Source organism: Thermobia domestica, chromosome 1, assembly GCF_964235325.1.
Source record: "Thermobia domestica chromosome 1, izTheDome1.hap1.1, whole genome shotgun sequence".
In the NCBI taxonomy this organism is placed as follows: domain Eukaryota; kingdom Metazoa; phylum Arthropoda; class Insecta; order Zygentoma; family Lepismatidae; genus Thermobia; species Thermobia domestica.
Window position 1 is genome coordinate 166,700,651 of NC_137454.1, and position 15,749 is coordinate 166,716,399.

The window sequence follows — 15,749 nt, forward strand, 5'->3', positions numbered from 1 at the left end:
TCCAGGTAGACACGTTTACTTTTCTCTATTTTTAATTTTTTTTTCCAATTTTCTAGAGTGTCTATGATGATTTTTAGCATACTATTTTAATATTCTTATTACTGATGTCCAGATAGACATGTTCACTTTTTCTTTCCCTTTTTTGTTTTTTTTTTCAATTTTTTAGAGTGCCTACGATGATTGTCAGTATACTATTTTAAAATTCGTGTTATTGATGTTTAGATGAACGTGTTTATGGACGATTTTTTCTGTTTTTGGTTTTTCGATTTTTTTGAGTTCCTATTATGATTTTCAGTATACTAATTTAGTATTCGTATTATTGGTGTCCAGATGAACGTGTTCACTGACGATTTTCCTTTTTTGTTTTGATTAGATTAGAACATTTTTCGATTTTATATAATTCTTATAAGGATTTTCAGCATACTATTTTAGCTTCCACCATACATATTATATACTAAATGAAAAAAATATTTACCTTATATTGTAACGCTGTTATGCTGAACAAAGCATATTTTATTCTTTCTGAAGTAAATAATTTAGGAGAAGTTGAAATAAACTGTTGGCGGTAGTATCGTTATCGTTAGCCGATAAGTTAGTTTTAGCATGTATTTGGTAGTTGTAGGGGAGAAATGCTGCAAACTAAAAAATAATTTTACTACGCGTTGTACCTTATCAGCAGTAAAGATTTTCTAAGTTCTTTAATTAATTCTTTCGTATACTACGTATACTGAATTATTTACTCTCTCGTTTCGTTCGCAAACTTGTTAAAAAGTTGTGAACTGATAAATAATTTCCTTACTTCCTCCACTCTTAAAATTGTTTTGAAAGTTTTTCTTTGACTCACAAGAGAAATGTTTTTCTTTGATTTTCTTTCACTATTCTTAAGGTCTTTCTTTGTTGCCCTTACAATTTTTTATATCCTCCAATTCCCTTAAGATTCTTTTCAGTTTTTTCTTTAACTCAAACATGTATATTGTATGTGTTTGGTATTTTCACTCCCTCACATTTTTTACTGTAGGTGGCATTGCTTTTATTTCCTTTTTTCTTTGACGACAAGAGGAATGTTTTGTGTGCGGTATAGCTTTAATCACTTCACCCATTGGTTTAATTTTTTCTTAATAATGGTAGGAATTGTTTTGTTTGTGTTGTTGCACATGTTGAAACTTGTGAAACAATTTATTGTTCCTTTGTCGCGTATTGTGTATATATAGCGCGTTGATGAAAAAAGTTATCATATTATTGCTGGTGACGATACCTGCAAGACGTAATAAACCAATTGTGCAGATTTATACGAAAATATATCAAAGTTAGACTTATTAAAAAATTAAAGTATTGTACACATAAAACTAGTAAGAATAACATTTGTATTATAAGTTGGCCAAATTTAAATATTTTAACGACACCGTCAGGAAAAGGACACCTGTAAATCCTCGAAAAAAGGAATCAAGACTTTTCTGAGATTTTCAGGAGACTTATCAGATTAAATTAAAATAAGATCGTAAGTGAATTTATATTATATATATTTGTATATTTACAATTTGCATTCATGAAATTTTTAATGTTTTACACTTCAAAAGTTTTTAAAGAAATAATTTTGATTGTATTCGAATACAAAGTTTAGCTTTTTAAAAAATTATAATGATTAACTTTATACATGCAAATATTTGTTTACGATTTTAATTATGTAGTTGATAAAAATATATTAGTAGTTGATAAAATATATTGAAAAAATATATTTATTTTATATATATTGATAAAAATATATAGTTGATAAAACTATATTTTTTATAATATTTCGGTACTCTTTTCTTCTTTCACAAATGAAATTTGCTGTTTCGAGTTTCCATAGGAAATGAGACGGCAAAAGACAGAGTATTCAGTTAAGAAGTTTAGTAGGATCAATTTTAGATTTTTCGGAGCTTTTGCAAGAAGCGTTCCATAAAATAATTAGTATTTTGTTCTACGGAGTATGCTTAGCATAGGAATCATTTGTAAGTTCATACTCAAAGAGTGTTCTGTTAACAAAAAGTAAGCTGAGTTTTTTACAAGAAGGAAACTTTTTAAATGTACAGTCGAATATTATTCAGAGATTCTATAAGAAGTCAGCTAACTAAAGATGTACAGAAAACCTGTTCTGTTCACTTGTTAAAAGAATAACATTGTATTGCACATGTATTTCTTCATTTTGTATGTAAAATACTTAGTATTTTCCTTTTTTTATATTTATAGATGGAATTCCTTGTAGATTCGCTCGTGAATGACTTCAACGAAGTTGATAAAATTTACTTCGCGTCAGTGATTGAGGGTCTCAACACGAAGGAACGCGTGTTGGAGACCTAGTGGAGAATCATAGATAAGCAGTGCCAGGGACTACGCGGAAGTGAAAAGTATGATACCTTGCTATCTGCTCTTTTTCATTTTTACCAAGAGAATCAGGCAATAGTTTTACAGTATGCAATGTCCAGTGTGGACATTGTGGACTTGTTCACACACGGATTTTTCCGTCAGCAAGTCGTGTATCAGTGGGAACATGACAAATTTGTTCATTTAAATTATTTTAATCATGGGCAAGTTGATAAGATGAATACAGCAGACCTAGCCGAATTTTGCAATTATGGATCGCGTCTTATTACGGTTAATAATAATTTGGTGCCATCTGTTGGTGAGAATTCCGTGACCTCGGTTGACCAAGAAAATATAACCTTGGAAAATACTCTTCAAGAAGATTTCAATTTAATGGGTGAACGTAGCGGGCAGAGAGATGTTCATAATACAGGGGAAGGTAACTTTGAAGTTGCACAATAAAGCAGAAAGTGTGTCACTAAGTTTAACTTAGTGGGACATGAAATTGCGGTAAAGTCAAGGGAAAATGGAGAAATTAGAAATCCTGCGGCCTATATTGAAAACTTGATGAACTTCGCATTGAATAATATACTTAACAATGCGAGACCTAATGATTTTGTTGGAATGTACATTGATTCCTCGAACAGTAAGGATAACAAATCAGTTTATGTTCCATGGAGATGCCGCAAAGATATTTGTGCCAGGTCCATTTTAGCTTCCAGTACTAGTTTTAAATAGTAATGAAGACTTCCTCTTAGGTGATAATGTCCTCTTTCGTTTCAATGTAGTAAATTCGATGTTTGATGCTGGAAGAACTCGAAGTAACAATTCCTCACTAAACAAATATTTACCATTGAAAGAATTTTTGGTACATTTTGTAGATCTTCCGGGAAGCGATACTGACAAACTTTACCTAAAAGTATCGCTTTGTGCGTAGCTAAACATACTGGCTTTGCTCTAATTTATCCTGTTAACAGACCCAACTCGTCACGAACGCGTGTTGGAGACCTAGTTGGAGACCCCGTCCCATTTTTGTTTAATGTCTCCTTCAAATACTTCTTATAAAGTAAAACTTAAAGATGTTACTCTACATATACCACGCATCCATGTTGCACCTCATTTGGCAGTGGAAATCAATATTGATATGAATCGTGCAACAACAAACTGCAGCTACAGGTCGTTCAAAATCTTTTCTTCCCAGTCCCTTCACCCCCGATTTTAAAAACGATTTGTACCTTCTAAGTTAAAATTCTGTTTTCAGGTACTGGATTGTATTATAAAGATGATGCACATACTATTTCTCCTGAAGAATATCCACACGGTTATACTCTTTATGCATTTATCCTATCAACTACAGCAACTTTAGATGATTTTACGTGGGACCTTGTGCATGATGTACGTATAAATGTTGAAGTTTCCTTTTCTGAAAATTTAACTGAACCTATAACGTGTTGTATATGCACAGTTTGATTCTCTAATTCAAATTGATAAACACACTAATACATATATACTGATAATACTTTTGAAAAGAATCATTTTAATAAAAGAAGTATAAGAGATCACTTCTAAGCATATAAATTACATGTGCCCTACTGGTACAAAGTGTACTAGACAATTTATATTGTAATATATTGCTTGATTATTCTTCTTCAAAGAGTTGCAGGGTATCATACCATGAAGTGTCTCAAAAGTATTTTCCTGGCGTTAGTATCACTCATCATTATTGCAAAAGTTATTTAAAAATCTGTGAATAATATTTTGAACATGTTATTTCAATTCATTAGAATATTTCATATACCCCACTAGGTCTTCCAACATGTACGCGTGTGTGGGAAGTGCCGTGAAGTGTTTTTAAAAAACGAAAAGTAATGCACACCAATGATATAATAGTGTTACTTCGTGATAAACTTACTGGTGCAAATGTACATGGTATTTATGCAGTTGATAGAATACCTAAAATGTGCAACTACCCGCTGGACTCATCATAAACCTGGACAGTTCAAATTCAGGTGTTACACATTGGGTGTGTGTATTCATTGATGAAAATCAAAGAGGTTATTACTTTGATAGCCTGGCATTACCAATTCCAAAACAAAAACTTTTTTAAATGAAAACTCCAAAATATATTTTACGAATAGTTTTGCATACAAAGATGATAATTCAATCTTGTGTGGACATTTTGTTTTATACTTTCATCATGTTGTATGCAAGAAAAGTTTTGAAGCATATTTAAATTTATTCAGAAATAGTAATCTTAAATAAAATAATAAAATTATGTAACGAATATATTAAAAAGAAAAAACAAGTAGGTTAGATTAATAATTTTTATTTATAATTGTAAATCTTGTGTTTTTATTTACAAGAACAAAACATATCATATGCTTTTACAACTTTGCAAATGCATTAGTTAATGTTATAGTACGTTGAAACTCACCAAAAACATAATTGCTGTACATTACGATATGCATATCCTGATTTTTTTCTCAAATTTAATATTTTGTTCAAGAAAAGTAAATTTATCATTAAATACGTTCGCATGCAATGTGCTTAATGGTGGATAATCTTTACTTTCGAAATCAATGACATTAGCTAGTGCAAAAATATTTTAATCCAAAATGCTTTTTCTGCACCTTTGCAATAAAAGGTTGCATGTTGTTTACAAAGTTGATATATAAGGTTACGTATGTGTGATACAGTATAACTGCATTTATCATTCCAAGTTAGTCCATTATCATTGTAAGTTTAATGTTAACCATTCAATTTGTTTTTGACATCCTAACGGAAGTAAATTGTATTCTACTGATGATTTTATTAAACAATGCAAATTTACTGTATCATCACACGCAGTTAAACAAAATTCACAAATAATAAATTCATGATTTGAAAGCTTAAAATCTTGTATGTCAATAATGTTTTCATTAACACATGGCGAAATTTCATGTTTACGTTGCAAGAAAAAGCAAATTCGTCCAACAAATTCTGTGTTGTTTAAACATTCACGCGCTTTTCGTATAGAGTTTGTACTTGACAATTCACTATGTTGTTCTTCAAAAACTTCAAGCAAATCAATGAGTTATTTCGTTGGATAAACGTTCCACAGCAAAAGTTCCAATATCATGAAGAAATAAGCAATGATGTTAATCATTCAACTTACACTGTTCATAAGAAATATTGTTTAAACGTAACTATATACTAATAGTTTTTAAAACACAAACTTCACTAATATGTTCTTCACTACATAATACACAGGAATTACAATCGAAAAACATTCTGCACAATACGTTTTCTTAACACACTTCACTATACGAATTCGATTTGTCTTTTTCAAGTAAAATACGTAAAAGATCTTCTCTTGCATTCACATCAATTGTTAGTTCACCATATGTAATATTAAGATAGTCTCTCGTTAATGGTCCAATACTATGTGTTTGTCCATAAATGTCAAAGAATTCGTCCTGTACAGGAGGACTCACCAGCACAGACCAAATACGTAAGCCTAGAATATCGTCCTCACAGTAAAAACATTCGTGAGCCCATTGAAATGTATCATTCCAATAACATGCATAACATATCAAATAATCATTTGGATTTCATTTCACAATGCTGTCTCTAATATAGTTCACATCCACATAGTTAACACAACATTCACACTTCCAGTCTAATGCCGTTGAAGCAGGTGAAGATGGCGGCTTACCCACATTTGATACCAGGGCTTCGTCCGTTTCCGCCTCAGAATCCAAGTTTTTCCTCTGAAAACTCGTACCCTTCGTCATCGGGCAAATCATGTGTCTCTTCACTATCAGATGATAAACATGGGCAAACTTCTATATTATCATTTTCATATCTTTCTAATTCCGTTTCGTTAAATGTTGAATCCGGAGAATTTGGATAGTCTGCTATATTTACTTTCTTTTTAAAAGAAGTATCATTCTGAACGTCTGACTTACGCTTCTTAACAACGTCTTCGACAAACTGATGGTTCCCCATCGCTAGCAAAACTATGCATGTAAATTTTAAAACCCAATATTTAAATAAAAATTGACATCACGCGCTCGCATCCGCACACGCGGGTGTTTTCCGTTGGTGCAACCTGCGACCAGCGCCGCGTTTCCGCCACCGGCCGTCGGGATGCGTGTTCTAACAAGACTTTTTTCAATTATTATAATAATAACCTCTATATGTGCAGTCCACAGCTAATTTTATTCATAAACATCACACATACAAAGCACTGTATACACGTTTCTCTTCCCCCACACCATCAACGTCTGGCACTTTTTCTTTCGTTTGTTTACATTCATGTTTCGCAAGTCAACAAAAATCTTTTTCCCACATCACCTCATTTCTTTTCTATACAATTCTTCTTTAAACCATACACCTGCAAAGCACTGTATACACGCTTTCTCTTCCCCCTCTAATATTATTTTCTTTTGTTTACATTCTATATTCATTCTCACCCCCTAACATCACCATTTTCTATTTCCTTTTGTTCACATGTCGTTAAAGTGTACTGTACACGATCCCACCCCCTTCCCCTACCTGTCATCACATGTCAATAAACAAAGGAAAGGAATCGACCAATAGGAAGCGCAGAGTCAACACCTTTACATATAACTACTAAAGTATAGAACAACTTGGGTGTAGTGTTGTAAAAAAAAACGGTTTTTTTTCTGTGAAGTTTTTTTTCAATAAAAAACATCGTTCTTTTTCATGTTTTCTTTCAAAAGTCTGTTTTTTTTCTGGCAACTATTATTTATTGATTTATGTTGCAGATTATTGAAATAATCAATAGAACTTGAGTCGAAGCCCTCGTAACTTACAAATCGTTTGTTTCTTTGTACCTATACGAGCAAAATTGTGTGACTATTCCTTTCGACCCCAGGTCATTTTTGGTGTTTTCCTACATTTCCAGTTAGTGACTTATTGCTCAAAAACTATTCATTCGATTGATATGGTTAAGGCCTTGGTTTTAAGAAAATGGATGTGGCTACTTTTGGTGTAAGTTGTATTGCAGTGTTTCCAACGGGTGGGAAATTATTGAGGGAAATGTAGGGGTGAAAATTTACAAAAAATTCCCTAAACGAAATTCAAAAAAAAATTTTTCTAGCACCACTGCTCCTATATGGGTTCAAGTCACCAAAAAACATCTTTGGTGTGTTGACAAGGCACAGTGAAATCCTGAAGTCGCTGGCTTCCATTCAAAGAGGGAAAGAAAAAATTCTGTCATACACATGAAATTTTGACACTTTTTACGCCTCAGAAGCAAAAATCAAATATGCCGGGCTACAGCTTCTCTAATTATCCTATTGAAACTTTTTATGGTGCGTTCTGTAGGGCAAAGGGGAAGCTTTCAGGTAGTAGTAAGTTTGTTTCAATGTAGCCAGTAAGAGGGTAATAATAGAGGGGAAAAGGGAAATTTTCCGAATTTTTCACCTAATAGCGGGAATTAATTGTTTTGGCTGGAAACGCTGCCATCAGATAGACGAAAACTATCTGAAAATAAACCGTAGTGCTGCAAGAATATATCCTACTAGTATCATGGCGATATAGAACAAAGTAAGCATGAAATTTAAAAAAAATCTCATTCTACCTCAGAAATTCACCATTTTCTTACCATTTCCAGAACATGGTTTATTATAAACCTCAACTGTACTTCCCCTAATTATTCTAGTAAAACTTTTTATGGTGCGCTGTGTAGGCTAATGATGAGGCTGTTAGACACTGGTACATTTGTTCGAATGTAGCCAACAAGAAGGAAATAATAGGAATAAAAACGAGAATTTTTTCCAAAATTTGCCCCTAAAATCTGGAATTAAAATTTTTTGTACCTAGCAACACTACTATCAGACACACACAAACTATCTTAAAATAAGCTTTGGTATCCCTTTAATATATCCTACAAATATTGTGACGATATCTAATAAAGTAAGCATGTCAATAAAAAATATCTCATTCTACCTTTAAAAAATCACAGTTATCTTTCCAATTAGAGAACAAGGTCCACTCTAAACCTCAAGTGTACTTCCCCTAATTATCCTATTGAAACTTTCTATAGTGTGTTGTGTAGAGCAAAGATGAGACTTTCAGATACTGGTACGTTTGTTTCGATATAGCCAACAAGAGGGAAATAATAGAAACAAAACATATAATTTTTCGAAAATTTCCCCCTAAAATCTGAAATTAAAATATTCTGTAGCTGGCAACACTGCTACCAAACAGACGCAAACTATCTTAAATTAAACATTGGTACTCCACTAATATATCCTACAAGTATTATGGCGATATTTAAGGAACAAAGCTTCTAATTATCAAAAATATATTACGGTAAACAGAAAAGTAAGGGAAAATTAGAAAAATCAAGGGCTAGAACCTAAATACGAATTTTACGTGCGCCCCCTAATTACCCCATTGTAACGATCTGTACTTTCGTTTGTTAAGTGAGAACAAATGTTCGATTGGCGTAAGTTGACTTGCTCTCGGACGTATAGGTACGGATTTATAAACAAAAATTCCTAATTTTTTGCCCAAATATAGAATTTTAATTTCCCTAATTGGCAACACTGCGCGCAGGCCCGCCCATTTGATGTCAACAGTTAGGTATCCATCCGAGGTATCTACTTGGTAAGTCTTAAGGATGTCTTTCTACAACGAAGGAAGCTACAGGGGGGAAAAAAAGTAAAGGAAATTCGAAATTAGAAAATTCTCGAATTTTTGACTGGGGTGAAATTTGAGAAGGAAATTCGACACCAGAAGAAAAAGAAATTAATATGTTAAACTATAGTCCAACCACATTTTGCAAGAATAATATCCCGATATCTTAGTGTCCACATTGGAGCGGATTAAACAAGTGACACACCTGTGTGTGCCACTTTGGCCACCTGGGCCACCGAGTATACATTTGATTACATTTTTTGACTACTAACTCGTGTTGTTGTTGTAGTTATAGTCTCGACTAACAATAATGTCGTTGTAAACAATAACTTTATAAGGAAAATTTTCTCTCCTTTTTACATCTTAGTTCCAACACTGTTGGTGAGAAATGTAGGGTGTTTCAAAATAAATTTTGGGGTTTTAAGTCTTCGTAGTACTTATTACATTTTACGTACAATTATAAGCAATGCATCAAGTAAAAGAGCACCTCAAACAGTCTTTGCTACAAGTGTTCAATGTGAGATTCATTCGTCACACGGCACACATCTGGTCGATAGGCGAGAAAGGCACATAAACTTTCCGCCACATGGCACAAAACACATACAATTTAGGGGAGTTTCGTCTCAATTGTACCATCTCCTGAGGATTTGCTGACGGTCAGATGCAAACATTATGAGTGTTCACATTAGCTCTTAGGTGAAAAGTCGATTTATCACTGAAGACGACACGATCCAGAAAATCTTCATTGTTATGCAGGAATATTTCACTTGCAAAATTGGCACGTAAACCGTAGTCTGTAGGCTTTAGACCTGTAGCAACTGCAAACAATAAAGACGTAGTTGCAAGCGTCTCCTTAATATTCTTCACACGGACGGTTGCACTGTACAGGTTCAGTCTTTATTAAAACACAAAAAGCTTTCTGCTCTCTAGTCTCCATCTTTGCTACTTGCTCTTTCTAACGGCAGACAGAAGAAACAATGCATGTACATGCGTGCGTACAAAACTGTTTGAGTTGCTCTTTCATTTGATATAATATTTATAATTGTAAGTTAATTGTAATAGATACTACGAAGTTTCAAAACCCTAATATTAATTTTGAAACACCCTGCATTACTTCAAATTGAGTCATCCTATATTCAAGTCCTAGTCAATTTGTCGCCTCGTGCAATGGCATAATTTGCAGCCTCCCCCTTTTTCCAGAAAGAACAAATCTTAGAAGTCTTGATTTTAAGTATGTTACTCCAGCATGAACAACAAAGGTGAGGGTAAGTGCAGTCGCACTCAGAAAGGCTTAAATACTTACTAAAAATGCAATTCCGTTGTGTCTGTTTTTTTCTTTAAATGTTAATCTATTATGATAGTGAAAGATAAAGCAAACACCTGCAGAGGAAAGATGGTAATCCTTTTTATAGAATTCACTATCGAGCTTCAATCTCAATGTATCAGTTTGCAATTCCAGTGCAACTAGCTCTTTTATCTTTATTTCTTGATTTTTCTTCTACATCTTCTAACATTTAAAAAAAAAATGTTTCTATCTTCAATGATAAGGAACTTGCTTCTGACAAAAACAAGACTACTTTCATATCAAAACTGTGATAACTTAATAAATGGAACAGATATTCACTACTATTCGAGAATTGAATTCTTGCATTTGAAAACAATCAAGCAATTTGTGCTCGGATTTATTCGACCATTTGCTTTAGGATTGTCCATGTGGCCTTAAACTAATGCAACCTAAACATAATTTATGAATGTAGTATTCTAATAGGTCAGCTCAGTAAATGTAACTACCATCATCATGAAGTCTGTTTTAAACAAGAAATATTTAATTTAAATAATATACTTATGACAGATTTTGCCGGACCATCCAATCTTGCCGTTCCACGCAAATGCACGTGTTGCATATATACCAGTGGTGTCCAATTATAATGAGCCTGAGGGCCATAACCGTCTTTGCTAGCAAGGTGGAGGGCCGCAGCTAATAATAATAATAATAATAATAATAATAATAATAATAATAATAATAATAATAATAATTATTATTATTATTATTATTATTATTATTATTATTATTATTATTATTATTATTATTATTATTATTATTATTATTATTATTATTATACTACAAAAGAAAAATATAAAAATGTATTTGAAATATTACATTCAATGGGATAAATGATGGTAACTTGGAGAGTTTACAAGGGCTGGGATATCTACATCCAATCCTGTTATTGCGAGGCAGCAGATGTAAAAGAGAAGAATCTCCAAGGCAGCTTGCGAAGAGATTCTTCACAATTTTCATGGTGAATTGGTATGGTTGGTTTGATTTGGTTAATTGAAGTAATCGTTCCTTTTAGCCTATAGCTACATTACCGACTCCAGTGTTGCCTTGGATGTCCGGGTCTTTTTGTTGTACAGAAGCACTAAATGGATGCCTTATTTCGAAAGAAGAGTGGAAACATTAAAAGAATGAACATAAATGTAATCAGTAATAACAATCGTATGTCGTGAGAGCTTTGTGGGCCGTAGAAAATGGTCTGGCGGGCCGCTTACGGCCCGCGGGCCGCCACTTGGACAGCTCTGATATATACGGTGGCGTATTTAGGGGAGATTCCGGGTTTAAGCCCTCCCCCCGACATCTTACTTACTATAGTAAAGTATATGAAATATCTTGCAGAATTTTCACATTTTCAGGCAAATCCCCCCGAAAGTTAGCAAAGCCCCTCCAGAAACAAAATCGTAAATACGCCACGGCATATATGGTAGAGCCGGCTCTGCATATCTCATATATCTAGTCGACAAATTATTTATGTATGACATTTAGAAAATACTATTAGGCAAATTAGTATTAGTTTTTACCTTTAGACAAGTTATTGGAATTTTATACTGCTCGTGACATTATTTTCGTACTTATTAAAGGCCTGCATTCGCGAAAAAACAAAATTTCATTTCTACTTTTATTTCTTAGTTGATATTGATGAAAACTACTGAAGCCCGAATTGTTAATAGGTATGGTATTCATGTAAATTGTAAAATATTTGTAGCGTATCAGTATCTAGCGGTTAATTTATGTTGCATTTTACGGTGATTACACCTACATAAAAATATTTCATACTTAAATAGACGTAAGATGCATTACAAATGACTGTTTGAAAAAAAACGAAATTTAGAAAAAAAAACGAGAGCCAATGTTTTTTTTCTAAAAAAAAACGTACATTTCTGAAAAAATACGAACCGTTTTTTTTTTATTTACAACACTACTTGGGTGCACAAATGCTTCCTTTCGGAGTTATAGGCTGCCGAAAACATAAGAAAATTAACTTTAAAGGTCCATAGCTCAAAAACTATGGGACCTACCGTAGTCGGGTCAAGATTTTACTTAGGAACTGACGTGCTCTATCCAAAAATACATGTTTGAGAATCCTAAGGTATTCACGCAACAATTTTTGTACAGGCAATTTGGTTACGGGAATATAAACTGAAGCACTCACTAAGTACCTCTATAAAAATTGTTGTGGAAGTATCGCAGGATTCTTAAACTTGGATACTTGGATAGGGCACATACCAGTTCCTAAGTGAAATCTTGATCCGACTACGGTAGGTCCCATAGTTTTGAAGCTATGAAGCTTTAAAGTTCATTTTTTCATGTTTTCGGCAGCCTATAACTCCGAAATGAAGCATTTGTGCACCCAGGTTGGTCTATACTTTTTGTCTTAACCTGGTGTCGGGAATCACCTCCCAAACGTTGTCGGTGTTGTTTTGAAACACCCTGTATAAATGAAAGTGACTATGTTTGTATCTTAATAACTCTTGAATCACCCACTGATCTCGATTAAATTTTTAACATAGATGAAGTTCGGGACTGGGATGATTTTTATCAATTCACTTTGACAGTGCAACTTAAGGGATATATATATATATATATATATATATATATATATATATATATATATATATATATATATATATATGATCGAAAAAATATATATAAATGGTCGAATCCATAGTTTTCGGAGTTGTTGAAAAAAATAGTGACATTTCACTTGCAGTTTAAATCCAAATTCAATTCTTTATCTTCAAATTAAACTTATACTCCTCGTGCGAAGAACGGGTATTCTGCTACTATATGAATAGGCCCTAAATAAGAGTGAAATTTAAAATGTTCTTTTTTCTAAAGACTGTCATATCTTAAACCTTGTCACAGTAGAAACTACTAACATTCGTAGTATCTTGTACACTCATGTCCAAAATCATTGTCGCATTTCTATAACTGTCTTTTTGTAAGACTATAATTTGATACTGATTTTGAAGGATACTTTTAATACTGATACTATGTGTGTAATCGGGAAATGTATATTTGTAAATTTCATAGGAAAAGAATTATAAATACGAAAATTATAATGAGTAAAATAAAATGTTGTTGCTAAATGGACAAGAAAGTTTAATTTTTGTTTTATTGTTCTTATTTAATGCTCTTTTGACATGAAATTTGCCACATACGTGTCTTTGCTGATTATACACATAACTAACATTATAAGAAATACCGGGCGAATTCGATATCAAATTATATTCCTACAAAAACATATTTATAGACATGCGACAATAATTTTAGACATGAGTGTACATATGTTTATATTCATACAGTACTAATTGAAATTGTATCAAAATTTCCTTTTTCCTCATTATATTACAATAATATGAACATTAACACTTTCGTATTTAGTTTCATGCAAACTTCTACTATTGGCCAAACTTCTACATTTTTTACCTGTTAGAGCTTGGATTCCGAAGTGCGAAAATGGGCCACTTACAAATACCATCTTTTCAACACCTATCGTTACTTCCACACGACCTTCAAGAATCATCACAAAATAATCAGCTGGTTTTTCCTTGTATAAAAACAAGAAAATAAACAAATTACACATTCAAATGTCATTTCTATTTAGAAGGTAAGAGAGAAAACAATCGGAAGTCAGTTCAAAGTTTCAGTTGGTCATTTGTTGACATTTTCCGATATTTTTAGTTATGTAATAAACTGTTTGTCTGTGTCTGTATAGTGCTGCAGAGGAATTAGTCATAAATGTTTATTAAGAGTAAGGTGTTCATCATAATAAATAAGAAATGCAGAATTGGCTCACCTTACACCTATGCAAAATAACCACAAGAGTAAGTGTCTGGCCATCTTAGAACACGAAAGATGGAGAGTTGGACTATCCCTAACAATCAAAAGGAATCACAAGGGTATGTGTCTGGTTCTCGACATAAAAGACAGTCAAGTACCCCTCATAGGACTATAAGAGATCCAACACGTATGCATTGGACAATAAGCAACCATCGTAGAGCATAAGGGACAGGGGCGTCATTTAGGGAGGGCAGGAGGGGGTAATTGCACCCCCAAGAGTTTTAGAAATACATATACTTTAATCGATTTTCTACTAATATACTAGTACAAAACGTGAAAGACTAACGTCGGTGATGTTCTTGCCCCCCTCAAGCGAAGTCTGAAATGACGTCCCTGATAAAAAAAAAAGTGCATGATTGGCCCACCCAACCCATCTAACGAACAAAGTGGATCATAGAGGTACGTATCCCTTTCTCAACACCTATGATAGAGGGAGGAATATCCCTTCATAGTGTCAAAAACACATCGTGGAGGACAAATAGCATAAAAAAAACTCTGAAGTTTTCAATTTTTAGATTTTTTCCAAGGGAAAGAGCTAGGACCCCCAAAATGTTCATATATATATATTTACACCCCATTTACTGCTTCAAAATTTTCAGACCCCCAAACTTCTTAAATTTAAGAGGGAAGACTAATGTACCACGAAGTTTTGAGGTAGAGGAGTACGTATTCTATAAAAAAAAAATCAAGGTCATTGTCCCCTATGCGACTCCCAACAGTCAATCAGAAAAAGTGTCCTAAGTGGAGATTGCTTACTACTATCATAATTTTGGACATATACCTTATTAACCATTAGCATTACTGTCGTGTTGCTAGTAACATAATGAAAAGCTTCCTTATTGTGTACTTTAGGCTCAGTTTCATCTTAATGTACAGCATGCATTTGTAGGTTTACAAGAAGGAAACCATTTTTATATTTTTTCTCGAAAACTACGCATGAGGATTTACACGCACCCACATAATTTTGTTCAGCTCAATGAAGTCTATCGATTGTTATATCCCTAGTAGCAAGAAAGCTTTCGGCCAGTTGGCGCGTGCTTGGCTTTTGGCTATCTACGCTTACACTTAAAATTCATGCTTTCATAGAATCTGCCAATTCTTGTACTTGCAAGCGATGCTTTAGACCCTTCGCAAAGCGTCATAGCATAACTGGCCTTTCATTGGCTATTGACTTGACATGACTTGTAAAACGTTTGCGTCAAGCTTGAATGGAAAAATGAATGCAAGGTTGCTCCTATATAACTTCGTTACTGGAATCCAGCTTGCGGCATGCTTGCACATTTTCCAATCAAGGTGGATGCAAATTTGAACGACTTACAATTCAAGCTTACACCAAACGGTTTAAAAGCTGTCTCTGCTACTTAGGGTTGTTTCATCTTTTGACATCTATCGTCTTTAAACGTCAATAGTATTGGAGAATATTCAGTATTTATTGTGCATGGTTTAATGAATACGAAATTTTCCTTTGCTTGTGAACATATCAAGTAGTTAGGAGTTTTAAGCTATGTTTTGTCATTTTTCAGGAAATATGCTTGCTCATAAGAAGTCCACTTCAACATTAACTTGTCTTGTAAAT

General features: G+C 33.4%; 1 protein-coding gene across 2 annotated transcripts in view; it reads right to left on the reverse strand.

Annotated features, from left to right (window-relative positions):
• Nucleotides 1-15,749, reverse strand: part of LOC145690806 (unextended protein-like) — a 233,938-nt gene that overhangs the window by 60,692 nt on the left and 157,497 nt on the right. The window contains exon 9 of one of the 2 annotated variants that reach the window (XM_081766103.1): nt 13,760-13,880. In XM_081766103.1, coding sequence (XP_081622229.1) covers nt 13,760-13,880 — 121 coding nt within the window. The remainder of the gene's footprint in view (nt 1-13,759; nt 13,881-15,749) is intronic. The other variant, XM_081766112.1, reaches the window with a different exon arrangement.